The sequence below is a fragment of the Rhinichthys klamathensis genome, unplaced genomic scaffold, assembly GCF_029890125.1.
Source record: "Rhinichthys klamathensis goyatoka isolate OS25496 unplaced genomic scaffold, OSU_Roscu_1.1 h1tg000208l_1, whole genome shotgun sequence".
NCBI lineage: Eukaryota > Metazoa > Chordata > Actinopteri > Cypriniformes > Leuciscidae > Rhinichthys > Rhinichthys klamathensis.
In genome coordinates, this window is record NW_026606733.1 from 910,574 (window position 1) to 923,460 (window position 12,887).

The following is a 12,887-nucleotide window of genomic DNA, read 5'->3' on the forward strand; positions in this document are numbered from 1 at the left end:
CTGCTCACTGCAGAGCCGATGGGTGGAGCTTGACGTCCAGCTCCACCTCTCTAGATGCAATGGAGGCGGAGCTGCTCACTGCTGAGTCGATGGGTGGAGTTGGACGTCCAGCTCCCTAACCCTATCCCTAAAGCTAATTTGTTAAGCTTTACTCATTAGGTCCACAGCTCCCACTCTCTGGACATAATGGGTGGAGCTGAACCTAGTCCAGCTCCACCCATAATGTCCAGAGAGGGGGAGCTGGACGTCATTTGGGTCTTTCCTGACCACCACTTGAAATTTTCTGCAACACTTTTAAGGTAAAATGTCCAGTGAGCAGCACTGAGAGCGCGTTCAGTTTTATCTGAAACAGATGGACATGTATCTGTATGTTTACTGTGTTGGTTGTTGTACATATCGCAGTTGCAATTTCCAGTGAGTGACACTAAAAGGTTAATGCTCTATCGTATTTGAAAATAACGTAATACCTACGCTAAACTTGACCTTAACCGATAGTGTTAACTAAAGCAAACATGAGATAAAATCTAATTTGCTGAAGCCACCAAGCCATTTTAACTTGTACAATTCTTTGAGAGCTCTTTTATCGTGACTCATGTTTCACAGGACTCGTACACGAGTGTGCAGTGCTGTACCAAGTGAGCTACTGAGCAAGTTTACTACATCAGGAAAGCCATACATATGGAGCTGATGGTGAGATGCACACATTCTAAATCATGGTAAAACTATTTTGAGGTCATAACATAGTCTTTGTAATCCCCTGTAATCATAATTTGTGTGAACAGGAATAAAATTTGTTGGGGTTTTACTGCCACTAGTGCTCATTTTAACTGGAAACTGCAATGAATCGTATGTATTATGTTTTTTGAGTTTTGCAAAAATGAATAGTGGCACTTTTCTTTTTCCAGGGAGCAGGTTGGATAAAATCTGAATGTCAAAAAACATTTTTTTTAATCAATATTATTTTTAAGTTAAAGAAAACCAACTGCAGGAACTGACCAGAAATTTGTTAAGTTTTTTGCTGATCAACTATAAAACTTTTTGTTGCTGGTGATTCACTTGCATACAAACATACGCTTATGTCATCTTTACAATATTACTTATACACACACACGCATTTCCATGTTTTATGGGGACTTTCCATAGACATAATGATTTTTATACCGTACAAACTGTATATTCTATCGCCTTACACTAACCCTACCCATCACAGAAAACTTTCTGTATTTTTACACTTTCAAAAAACATCACTTAGCATGATTTATAAGCTGTTTCCTCGTCGGGACCAAAAAATGTCATTTTGTTCTCATAATGTAGGATTTACCAGTATGCACGTTTACACGTATGCATGTGCGTCTGTGTTGCCAGTATAGGTCACATCAGATGTGTCAGTGCTAACACATGCTTGAACTCTTCTAACCTTGAACAAATAGACACACACACACACAGCCACGGTCATGTCAGAAGTGATTAAAATCAATTTTCCAGTCAGCAGGGTTTGAATGAACCGAGTTGAAGGTGCTGTGAATGAAAGAGTGCTTGACAATGCTTTTGATCAATTGACGTAAACCGGGTCAAAGACATTTTCCATCTAGCTTTTAACCATTATAGCTATAGCTGTTATGTTCAAAAACTCAAGGATACTCAATCAGAAGTCGCAATCCTGGTCTGTTTATATTTTGAGTCATATTTTTATGTTTATATTATCACATATTGTCCAGTGATACAAAGAGAAAAACATGATGATTTCCCACTTTTTTTCCCCACACGCATTTAAAAAATAACTTCTCTCTGTCATCATTCCCACCAAGTGAAATCTGTCACATAATTTAACCAAACTGCCTTCCTTAAAATTTAGCATCGTACACAATTTAATCCATTGGTACAAAGTCCTTCCATTGCAGAAATGTTCATATCTCCACTGGGATTTCATTACTCTGTGCAACTGAGCAATACATTTTTTATATACTGGTATACATCATGATACTGGACTTGCTGTGCAAGCACATCTAAATGTCAAATGACTGATAGCCTCTGATATGTGAGTATAGAGAATACAGTACATCCCTCCCAAATATAGTTATATGTTTGTCTTGTGCTGCTTCATCTGTACTTGCGAGGGAGAGGGAAAGAGAGATGGGTTGGAAGTAACTGGGCTCCAGGCTTTCCTTCTGAACACGTACAAAGGGCAGATGAGGAGATGCAGAGAGAGAGGGACAAACAGAGAGATCAGATGAAAAGACAAACTATAAAAGTGGTCCATACGACTATATTACAAGTCTTCTGAAGTCAGGTGACAGCTTTATGTGACGAACATGTTGAAATTTGAAGGCGTTATTCACTGATAATCTTCAACTTAAATATGACTTTGGAATATAATGTCATTGGACAATAAGTCATATGGACCGCTTTTATGGTGGCTTTTAGGGGGCCTGACAGAAAAGTAGTAACAATTAACCATTGTACATAACTTTAATTCTATGTAAAGCGCTTTGAGTGCCTAGAAAAGCGCTATATAAATGTAATGAATTAATTGTTGTATGGGGGAAAAACTGTTTGTTTGAAAGATTCTTTTTGTGTGTTCTACAGAAAAAGTAACATATTGGTTTGGATGAGGGTGAGTAAAGTTTTATTTAATTTTTTTATTGTTGAGTGAACTATTCATTTTATGATTCTGAATTTACATCATCTTAATCAAGTGTGTGTTTATATAATGTATGTAATACTCAATATTCTATGAGTTTTGATAAATTGACAAATGCTACCTTAAAAAAATCAAAGCCCTTTGGAATTGTTATATTATGCAAAGCAATAAGGGGATTTTAAATGAGGTGGACCTGAACAGTTGACATCAACTTAAAATGATAATTGTAACAGACAATTTGCATGCATTTACATATAATGCAGGAGTATTTACATGCAGCATTCACAGAGGAGGGGGATGGGGGAGTTTGTAATATATTTAATTTATATTAAATTTATATTTTCTGAACTGAATACTTAGAATATATATAGTACATTAGGTTGGTTTTAATCTAAATGCTAAAATAGTCTATTGAACAGTGACATTGACAAACACAAAAGATTTGGATGCAAATGCATTAGTTTTCAGATCATTTTAGGCTGAAAATAAAGGCTTAAAGCTCATTTTAAAAGGACTGCAACTACCAGCAAGTTTAAGATGAACAGAACAGCGTTTTCAATTCCTTTACTTTTTTTGTCCCACATCTAATGGTGCAGCGATAAGAGGAATTGGAGAGCAGCTCACTGTTGGGAAAGGCTGTGCAAAAGGCCGGTCTAATCTCCATCATTAAACTCATGTAATATATCACAGCCAAACTCTCACAGACAGCTTCTACCCTGCTGCTTGGTAAATATATTAAAAACACACATTTTCTAAGACTAAAGCACAGAAACATGGCAAAACACACACACAGTATATGCCAATATATATCACAGCCGTATGCCCTCGGCCAACTGTGAACCTTTTGCTGCATAAGTATATTAAAATACAAAAACACACAAATATGCATGGAAGCACGCACTTTCTCGGGGCACAAAAACACATGCACACACCGTTAGATTTGTTATGTATATCTGCCTAGTTTGTTTTTTGGTATGACAAAAGTTTACAAAAATGCATTTGGGCAGAAAATGAATGTGATTTCTCATGACAAGATATTTCAACATGCATCAATAGTTAGCTGTATTCAGCATAATTAGTTCATACACAGTGTGATGGACAGACTGCCGTAAACACACCATTAGAGTCACTGTTTCTGACTTGAGGGCTTCATCTGTTAGTCAAAACAAACATGAGAGGCTCAGTCACAAAAGTGAATGCGAGCATTTTAATGACTCCCTTGCACAGTGTTGTGTCCACTTATTAAACTTATTAAAGTGTGTACATACATTTGTACATATTTCAACATCCAAAGACAGAGTGTGTTTGAACAGAGGGAGAGTTACAAATGTACAAATGAAAAATCATTTACTTACCTCATGTCATTCCAAACCCATGATGTTCTTTTTTAATAGGACATCAAGCTAAGAAATTCTACAAAACAGAATTTGTCTTCCATGGAATAAACTCATGGTGATTGTTTAAATAATGACAGAACACTGGAGCATAACTCAATGTGTCTAACAGTCGTTCTCCATTCAGCAGTGAATTGAGAATTTGAATTGAGGTAGCAAATGTAACCGGTCTTACTCGACTCGCTCCGAGCAGGACTCGAACTGGCGTCTCTGGGGGAGCTAACAAGGGCGCTAAAGAACGCAGCCGGTAGCGTCAGTTGCTAGAGTGCCTCCTGAGGCCAGGGGAGTGAGGTTTACACGTACAGTTCTTACTGGCCTACGTCCGTTACACTCCCCCCCCAAACCTCACTCCCACCCGGGTCACGGCACCAAATGTAACCGGTCCTCTCGGCACCAAATATAACCGGTCCTACTCGATCCGGCGTCTCCGGCATGGGAGGCAGGCGCTGACAAGGAAGCTAAAGACTGCAGCCGCTATAGCGTCAGTCACTAGTGCTCCTCTTGAGATCAGGGGAGTGAGGTTTACACGCACAGCTCTTACTGGCCTACGTCCGTTACACAAACAGAATGCAGATTTGCCAATTCACATTTGAATATAAGGAAGCAATTAAAATGATTGAAATATAAAGTTCACATTATTGCAATTTTTTACTTTTTAACTGTTAGTTTTTAGACAAACTGTGAATGTTGGCCTGATAGAATCTTATTGAAGTTTTTTTTTTTTTTTTTAAGTTTAAACTGCCTTTAAGTTTGAGAATGTTTATAGGGCCTATATATTTTTCAGGGTGGAAGAACCCAGAATGCAGAACCTGTGTTAAATTCCTGTTTTCCAACTACAATTCTGTAAATTTCTCTTGTCATTCTACAATGCCTGCACTACAGAAAATACAACAACAAAAAAACCCACATTGATAACCCATCAGCAAAATCTAAATATTAAAACAATTATAACACAAATTAATAAAGCACAACATTAAAGATACATAACATACAAAAAATGTCAAACCATTGTTTTTACCAAACACAACTGCAATATGACAGACTATGAAACTGCAACATTTAGCCTAACACATTGTTTAATATTGTTGCCTTAGTGGTTGTATTGTTTTTTTTTACCGGTGCAGTTTGATAAAAATCATAAAGCATGCACAGGTTATTTTTTCTCAACTGAACCTAACCATCGTGATTTATGTCTCTCCCCCTCTCTTTCCTATCGAGAACTCTGGACTTGTGGGTTTGGCTTGTGTGGATGGATGTCTAATTCAGTCGCGAGCGTCAGAGAGACGGTTGAGCTCCACAGCCCACCTCATCTGAAACATCAACCTTTCATTCAGGGAAACATATTGATTGAAAAATCAAACAGAAGAACTTGTACTTGTTTATTTTTTATCAATGTATAGATATAACTATACCATTTCTAAAGATCTATATTTAACTGATGGTGATGTATCCTGACTTGCACGACGTATTATTGGAGACGGTGAATGCGCTGCCTGGACATTGGTAAGTCATTCCAGTATAATCCATTGTTAGTCCAAACGCGTATTTTCATCAAACGGGCATTAATAATACAGACTACGAACATTTGTAGGCTACGTTTCGCAATTTTCGTTTAGTTTGTGCGCTTCGTGCGCTCCTTCACGGACCATTTCTCCGTCGGTGTCCGTGTCCTGGGAAGTGTGCCATGAAGTTTCCACGGACTCCGGTGTGTGTTTATGTCTCCTAGTGATAATGGTTTCATGTACCTATTTATTTGTCTCTCAGATAAAGACGTTGGAGGAGTGTGCTCGAGCGCAGGCAAGCCGTGCGTAATGAGTTTTTAACCCGCAGAATACATTTGTCCTTAATGAAAGTGACCTGACAAGTTGCCTCAGAATAAGTCGATACGGCTTCTTTTGCTGTTGGAAATAAAACAGTTTGGTCACGCCAAGTTTTTTTTTTTATTCTGTCAGACTCTCTCTGAGAGGATATAAAATATTCATAGCCCGCGAGAGTTTCTTAATACGCAGTAAGTATGGTATGTAAATTCGAAATAGGTTCATTTTTTATAGATTTTCTTTAATATATGCCGATGGTAGATGTCATTTATTTACATATTTATTACAGTATAAGTTTTACAATTATTTAAGGAAAGATTTTCAAAAACAAGATTAGTTCTTCAAGCCCTACAGTCGTGATAAACATAAACAAACTTTTGGTGTTAATTTTTGTATAATGTTTATTATTTTCTGTATATTTTATTGCCTATTATATTAGATTATAGATATATTATCTATCTGTCTGTCTGTCTGTCTCTCTGTCCATCCTTCCAACCACCCACTCACCCATCCATCCATCCATTCATTCATCCATCTATTTATCTGAAAGGATTTCTAATGTCAATTCAAACCTGTGTTTTCAGGTTGTCAAACCTAAGGACAGCTTGGTCTTTCTCCAAAATCTAGCATTGCCATGTGTTAAATGGATTCCATCAGCTTAATCAATGGCTCCTCTGGGAGCAAAGACCTGGCCATTGGGGAGGATTCATCTGACATGTCTCTGAATCATCCTTTGCTAGAGCTGGGAGACAGCACTAAGCTTCTCGGGGTCCAGGTGGTTCTGATCTTGGCGTATTCTACCATCATCCTTTTGGGCGTTGTGGGTAACTCCCTGGTGATTTATGTGGTTTACAAATTTAAGACACTTCGTACCGTCACCAACTTCTTCATTGCAAACCTGGCCGTGGCCGATCTACTCGTCAACACGTTGTGTCTCCCGTTCACGCTGGCTTACACTCTCCTCAGGGAATGGAAGTTTGGACAAGTGCTTTGTTTCACTCTGCCGTACGCTCAAGGTCTCGCTGTCCATGTCTCTACAATTACATTAAATGTAATTGCACTGGACCGGCATAGATGCATCGTTTACCACCTAGACACTCGAATGTCAAAGGACACCTGCTTTCTGGTCATTGCCATCACCTGGATAGTAAGTGCCGTCTTGGCGAGCCCACTGGCCATATTCAGAGAGTATGGGATTGTAGATCTTTCTCCAGATGACTCCATTGAGGTTTGTGGAGAGAAATGGCCTGACAGTAGTACAGACAGCACTCTATACTCGTGAGTATCAGACATGCATATTTTAATGAACGCATTATTACAGTTTCCTCGTGCCCTCAAGATTCCGCAAATGTATTCTGTGTTCATTTATCAAGTGCCGCTGTTTCACAATTGCACTGAAAGCTCAAAGATCTGCATATATTATAGATAAATATACATATTTGTGATGATTGAAACTTTGATATCTACGTAAACAGACATCATCTGGATTTTGATCATCTGAAACATCGTGAAGTATTTAGATTTTGACTCAAGGTTGCTGTATATGCTCATAGTTTTTTTCTCTTTTTATCTTTGAAAGCCTTGTTTGATCCGTAACAGATAAATTACATCTAAAATGAGTCATGGCTTGTTTAATTTTGGAACAAAAGTACATGTTTTATGAAATCATCTTTAACAATAGCATAATGACACTCTTCAGCTGCACTTACATCGATTACGGCTGTGTTTTCTTTCTCCAGAATCTCCACGCTGCTGCTGCAATATATATTGCCTCTGGCTATCATCTCTTTTGCCTACATCCGTATCTGGAGTAAACTCCGCAATCATGTCAGCCCAGTTGGTCGCAGCGACAGGCACCAGCGCCGCCGCAAGACCACCAAGATGCTGGTAACCATGGTGTGTACAGTTACCAGCCTTACTAAGTGAATATTACATAATATAATAGTATTCCTGCATCTTCGTATCATTTTAGAATTTCACACATAGAAGACAGCAAAAAGCCTATATATATATATGTGTGTGTGTGAACATATACACACACGTATGTTATACTATGGAAAGTATTTTATAGATTATGAAAAGGCAAGGCACATTTATTTATTTAGCACATTTCATACACAGTGGCAATTCAAAGTTCTTTACATAGAAGGAATTAAAATAATGAAAATAAATAATAATAAAAAATTATATAAAATACATTAAAACAGGCTGAAAATGCTGATATTTGGCAATGTTAAGACCAGTGTTGGGTGTAATGTATTACTAAGTAATTAATACCTGTCATTTAAATAATTTTCCCTTGAAAAAGTAAAGTAAGGGATTACTCTTAATTATTCTTTAATTTAATTAGTTACTTCTGATGTAATTGCATTAAATACTGTATAGAACAATTCTATGTAAAAACAATAGTGGGTTTAGCATCAAAATGTATTGTCTAATGTTAAAATGTATGTTTTTAATGTAATCTCCCTTTAAATACTTTGGTCAGTTCAAGAATAAATTATGAAATTTTATGTTATTTATTTTAAAAGAATTAATAGAGCAGTTTCATGTTTATCCTTGTATTGTTCAACTGGTTGAGATTGATAAGGGATTTAGAAGGTAAATAGTAATACGTAATGCAATACATTTGAGAGAGTTTAAGTGGTAATCTAATTACACTGTTAAAGATTTAATTAGTAGCTAGTAATTCATTACTTTTTTAGAGTAACTTCTTGGTCAAGATTATTGAAAGCCTTCCAATAATCTTGACATGAGCAAATATCACTTGCTTCGGCCATTATGTCAGCCTATCACTAACAAATCTATAACCTGGATTTCTACAGTAGATGTGTTCTGATGTTCACAACAAGGACCTTTTACATTTTTAGTTTGTGTACTTTCTCTGTTTATTCTCTTGAGCCAGGACTGCTAGAACAGCATGCTTTTTTCCCAAGAGCATTTCCACATAAGGAGTAGTTTTCTGTAACCCAAATATTTCAGAGCTATTTTCTTCACAGTTATTTTGAAAGAGGTTATTGGCAATAATATAAATAGAGAATTATACCAGCATGTAGAGCAACAAGGCGTTTTTATCGCAGCTTGCCCAGTCGTGATGCGGCACGCATGCAGATAACCTCTGACCCGGTCTGTTGCAGGTTGTGGTGTTTGCAGTCAGCTGGTTGCCTTTTCACGCCTTCCAACTCGCCATTGACATTGACCACAGCGTGTTGGACATGAAGGACTTCCGGCTTCTTTACACAGTTTTCCACATTGTGGCCATGTGCTCTACGTTCGCCAACCCACTGGTGTATGGTTGGATGAACCGCAACTACCGCAGCGCCTTTGTTGCGGTCTTCCGTTGCAAGGAACGGCTTGATTCGTTGCACATCGAAGGCCAGGCTGCCCCAGCGGTTCGCAGCAAACCAAAAAAGGCTTTGGAAGCTCAAGATATGGTGACCACACATCTCAACGCAACAGATGTCTGAGGTGACAACAGTAAACCAAATCTATCTATCTATCTATCTATCTATCTATCTATCTATCTATCTATCTATCTATCTATCTATCTATCTATCTATCTATCTATCTATCTAATCTATAAACTTTCCCTCTTTCTATTTACATTGTTTAGGTGAGGATACTGAAAGGATTCCTGATGTGAACTCAACAACACTGTCGAGGATTCATAGTGGTGGATTCATTGCATCTCCCTGGTGATTTATGTGGTCTCCAAATTTAAGAAGCTTCATACCATCACCTTGCCATGGCTGATCTGCTTGTCATCATGGTTTGTTTCCCATCTACAGTATACTGGTTTACACTACACTGTGGGAATGGAGTTTGGAAGTGCTTTATTTCACTCTACTGTATGTTCAAGGTCTTGCTGTCCATGTCCCTGTTACATGAAATTGTGCTGATGGCATCTTTGCAACAATGTGACCTAGCTAAATTCTACACTGTGAGTTCAATAAAAGAGCACAGATGAGTAGAGCTCTTCATGTTTGTAAGATATTCTCATCTTCTTCATCAATGCCTCTACACGAAGTTCTATGAGGTGACTGAATGGGAGATATAAAATATATAAAAACATATATACTTGAAATAAGAACATTTTAAACATTATTTCTGGATCTTGCTGTGCGGATGCTTCTCCGTTGCTATAGACAACTGTGCACAGTTTTGTTCATCGTTGAAGAAGGTTCCTCATCCTTAAACAGTTTTGGGTGTTGTCATACAACAAATTTGTGCACCTTAGATCTTGTACCTCACAATGGCTCTGTAGTTGTTTAGCAGTCATCATCTCGTGTGGACTTACAGGCAGGTCGAGCATTCAAATGGCTCTGGAAAGTGTTAACAGCAAATTGCATCGCCTTTCATCTGAAAGTAATTTGCACTGAGGAATAGTGTGCCGGCACTCCTTTAGACTAACAACAGCACAAAGACAGGGAGAAGTTTCTACCCCTGCGGTTTGAATGTTTCAACAGATCTGTATTATCCCCTCCATTAAAACCTTGAAGGACATTCTGTCAGTTCAATATTTTTCATATTAAAATATTAAGAATGTGTTTCATATAAAATACAGCACAAAGAATTATCATTGACAGTACCTGATGGATCAAAGTGGACTGTTCACTTGCTAGTTCACTTTTTAAAAACATAACCCTAGTAATGGGTTGGCATGTGACAACATAGGAAAAAAAGAAAAAACACAACATTGTACTGGTAATGGAAATGTGCTTTCTACTGTATGTTGTTCTCCTCTGTAAAGCTATCACCGTGACAAATGAATGTAATTACATGGCATATGTATATATATATATATATATATATATATATATATATATAACATCTGACACACAATATGTTTATTAATAGGAATTGATCTACCAACACAAGAATATTTCCCTATGTTCTCCAATTTCCTGAAGGAAAATCGATCCCAAAGCTGCTTTAAGCAAAAAGTGATGACTTATACAAGTTATGGGATTTCTGATGGATTACTATTGACATACCTGTCCACAGTAGAACCAAATTACTCCTTTTAACCTACATTGTCTGCAGGAAATGAGAATGCCACGTTTAATTAGCACTATGGGCTTCAGTGTGGATCCAACTGGGATGTGAATTGAGAATTATTCATAAGATATACCAGCATTAAACTTTAATAGTGTCATTTGTGTTCAATGAATATTCTGAGTTTAATAGTAGTTAAAAGCTTTCTTGCCATAGAAAATAATTTTGACAAGTTCTTCAGCATGTAAAAACAAACAATAATACATATACAATGGAAGTCTAACAGGCAGTAGGCCTACATTGAATAAACATTTAAAAACACTAATCATTTGAAAGTTGACCATTTCAAAATATATTAATGTCTAACATTCACATGATTCGTGCAACAGTACCAGAAAATGACTTTTTGTTTACATGAAGAGTTATCTCATAGGAATTACATCTGTAATAGCAGAAATTCATCTGCCGAGAAAAATAGTTCCAGTGCTAGGACAATTAAAGTCGACATGAAACGGAGGTTGCAATAGTTTTTTCTTTCCTATTTTTATGTATATCCAAGTGATACGGCTTCTTGAACAAGAAATAATGTTGGGCGGGACTTGATTTTGTCTGTCGGAAATTGATTGGATGGTTGTGGTTTTCTATTGGTCAATCGCATGTGAGTGACAGGTTGCCCCGCCCTCACGCCAGTAAACACATCATCAGAAAAGAGAAGAGATGTCGCTGCAAGAGGGAGGGAAGTTATTTTGACTAAAGATTACATTATTTGATTAAAGGGCACATGAATTTAAAAAATGATGCGCAAAAAAAATACATTATTTATAATAAATACTCCAATATTCCATAAAAAAGAACAATTGTCAATTTTGATTTCAGGGTGACTTAAGTTTTAACTAACACATATTTTTGTACTAAAGAATTTTAACAACAATATTAAATTAACATTTCTGCTTTAAAACCCTCTGAAATGGTTTAAAAAATTATATTTGCATGTGCATTACTGTCCCAACCAAGTACGATGCGACAAATTTATACCATCAAGCAATTTATCCACACACAAAATGCAAATCTCCTGTGTGATGTAGCCAATCAGAATATATGAGTGAGGTTTTGGACCAATCAGATTTCACGGTGACATGCCAGCACGCAATTAGTTAAAGTAGTTCTTTCGATTCATCGTTTCGCGTCTGCCTGATTAAGACAGTGTAAACATTATGCCTACAATTTATTTCAAACTTATTGTCTGTGGCAATTAACAGCATGCCTCTTCTGACACATTTCTTAACAAGAGAAAGAGGACTATGAGTCAGAACGCCAGATAGTCAAGTGGTGCCTAATTATTTAGTTGACTTTTTCTTTTATGTTCCAAATGCAGCACAAACACACAGTCAACAAAATCAGCGGTCCAGTTTTTCTTCAGGGATCTTATTTCACACATCAAAAGTGTGAGGGTGTGACAAAAACAGCAGCTAGTGTCGATCAGCCAGCTTTATTTATGTGAGATTTGAATCATTAGACTTAGCATGAATGCTTTTTAGCATAGGCTAACAAAAGACTTTCACTCTGCAAACCATTTAACATACAGTGCTTATAAACATGTATATTTGTGGATCTGTTTTTGTGAAATGTTATAGCCTACTTGCAAGTGTTTGTAATAGCAGATGTGTTTACATTTAAAAACAAAAAGAGACTTGCAAATACATTATGTACCAAAACTTTGGTTGATGCCGACCAAATTGTGATGTGATGCATTCAAAAAAATTTGAACATTGTGTAATTTGCTATTTATATATGCAGTAGAGGTTGAAAGAAGGAGATAATGGCTCACGTGTTCTTTGTAAATAAACTTATTTGAATTGAATCTCACAAAATAAATTGAAGTCAGATGTTTTTTTTACTAATGCTGATGTCCTTATCTCAGGGTTTTGTTTTCACACAGGGCTTTAGATGACAGTTCATGCAGTTCTAATACACGGAGACATCAAGCAATCCCTCTCTAAGCCTCTCTTCCGGCGATTTGCATGAAACAACGACCTAACA

At 37.0% G+C, this 12,887-nt stretch overlaps 1 protein-coding gene across 1 annotated transcript; it reads left to right on the top strand.

The window, feature by feature from the left end:
* Positions 1–5,285: 5,285 nt before the first annotated feature.
* npy2rl (neuropeptide Y receptor Y2, like) lies at positions 5,286–9,586 on the top strand. The gene is made up of 5 exons (XM_056263587.1): positions 5,286–5,538; positions 6,437–7,130; positions 7,592–7,748; positions 8,990–9,320; positions 9,466–9,586. The coding sequence occupies exons 2-4, from the start codon at positions 6,496–6,498 to the stop codon at positions 9,317–9,319; spliced, it is 1,122 nt and encodes a 373-aa protein (XP_056119562.1). The 5' UTR covers positions 5,286–5,538; positions 6,437–6,495; the 3' UTR covers position 9,320; positions 9,466–9,586.
* The last annotated feature ends 3,301 nt before the right edge of the window (positions 9,587–12,887 follow it).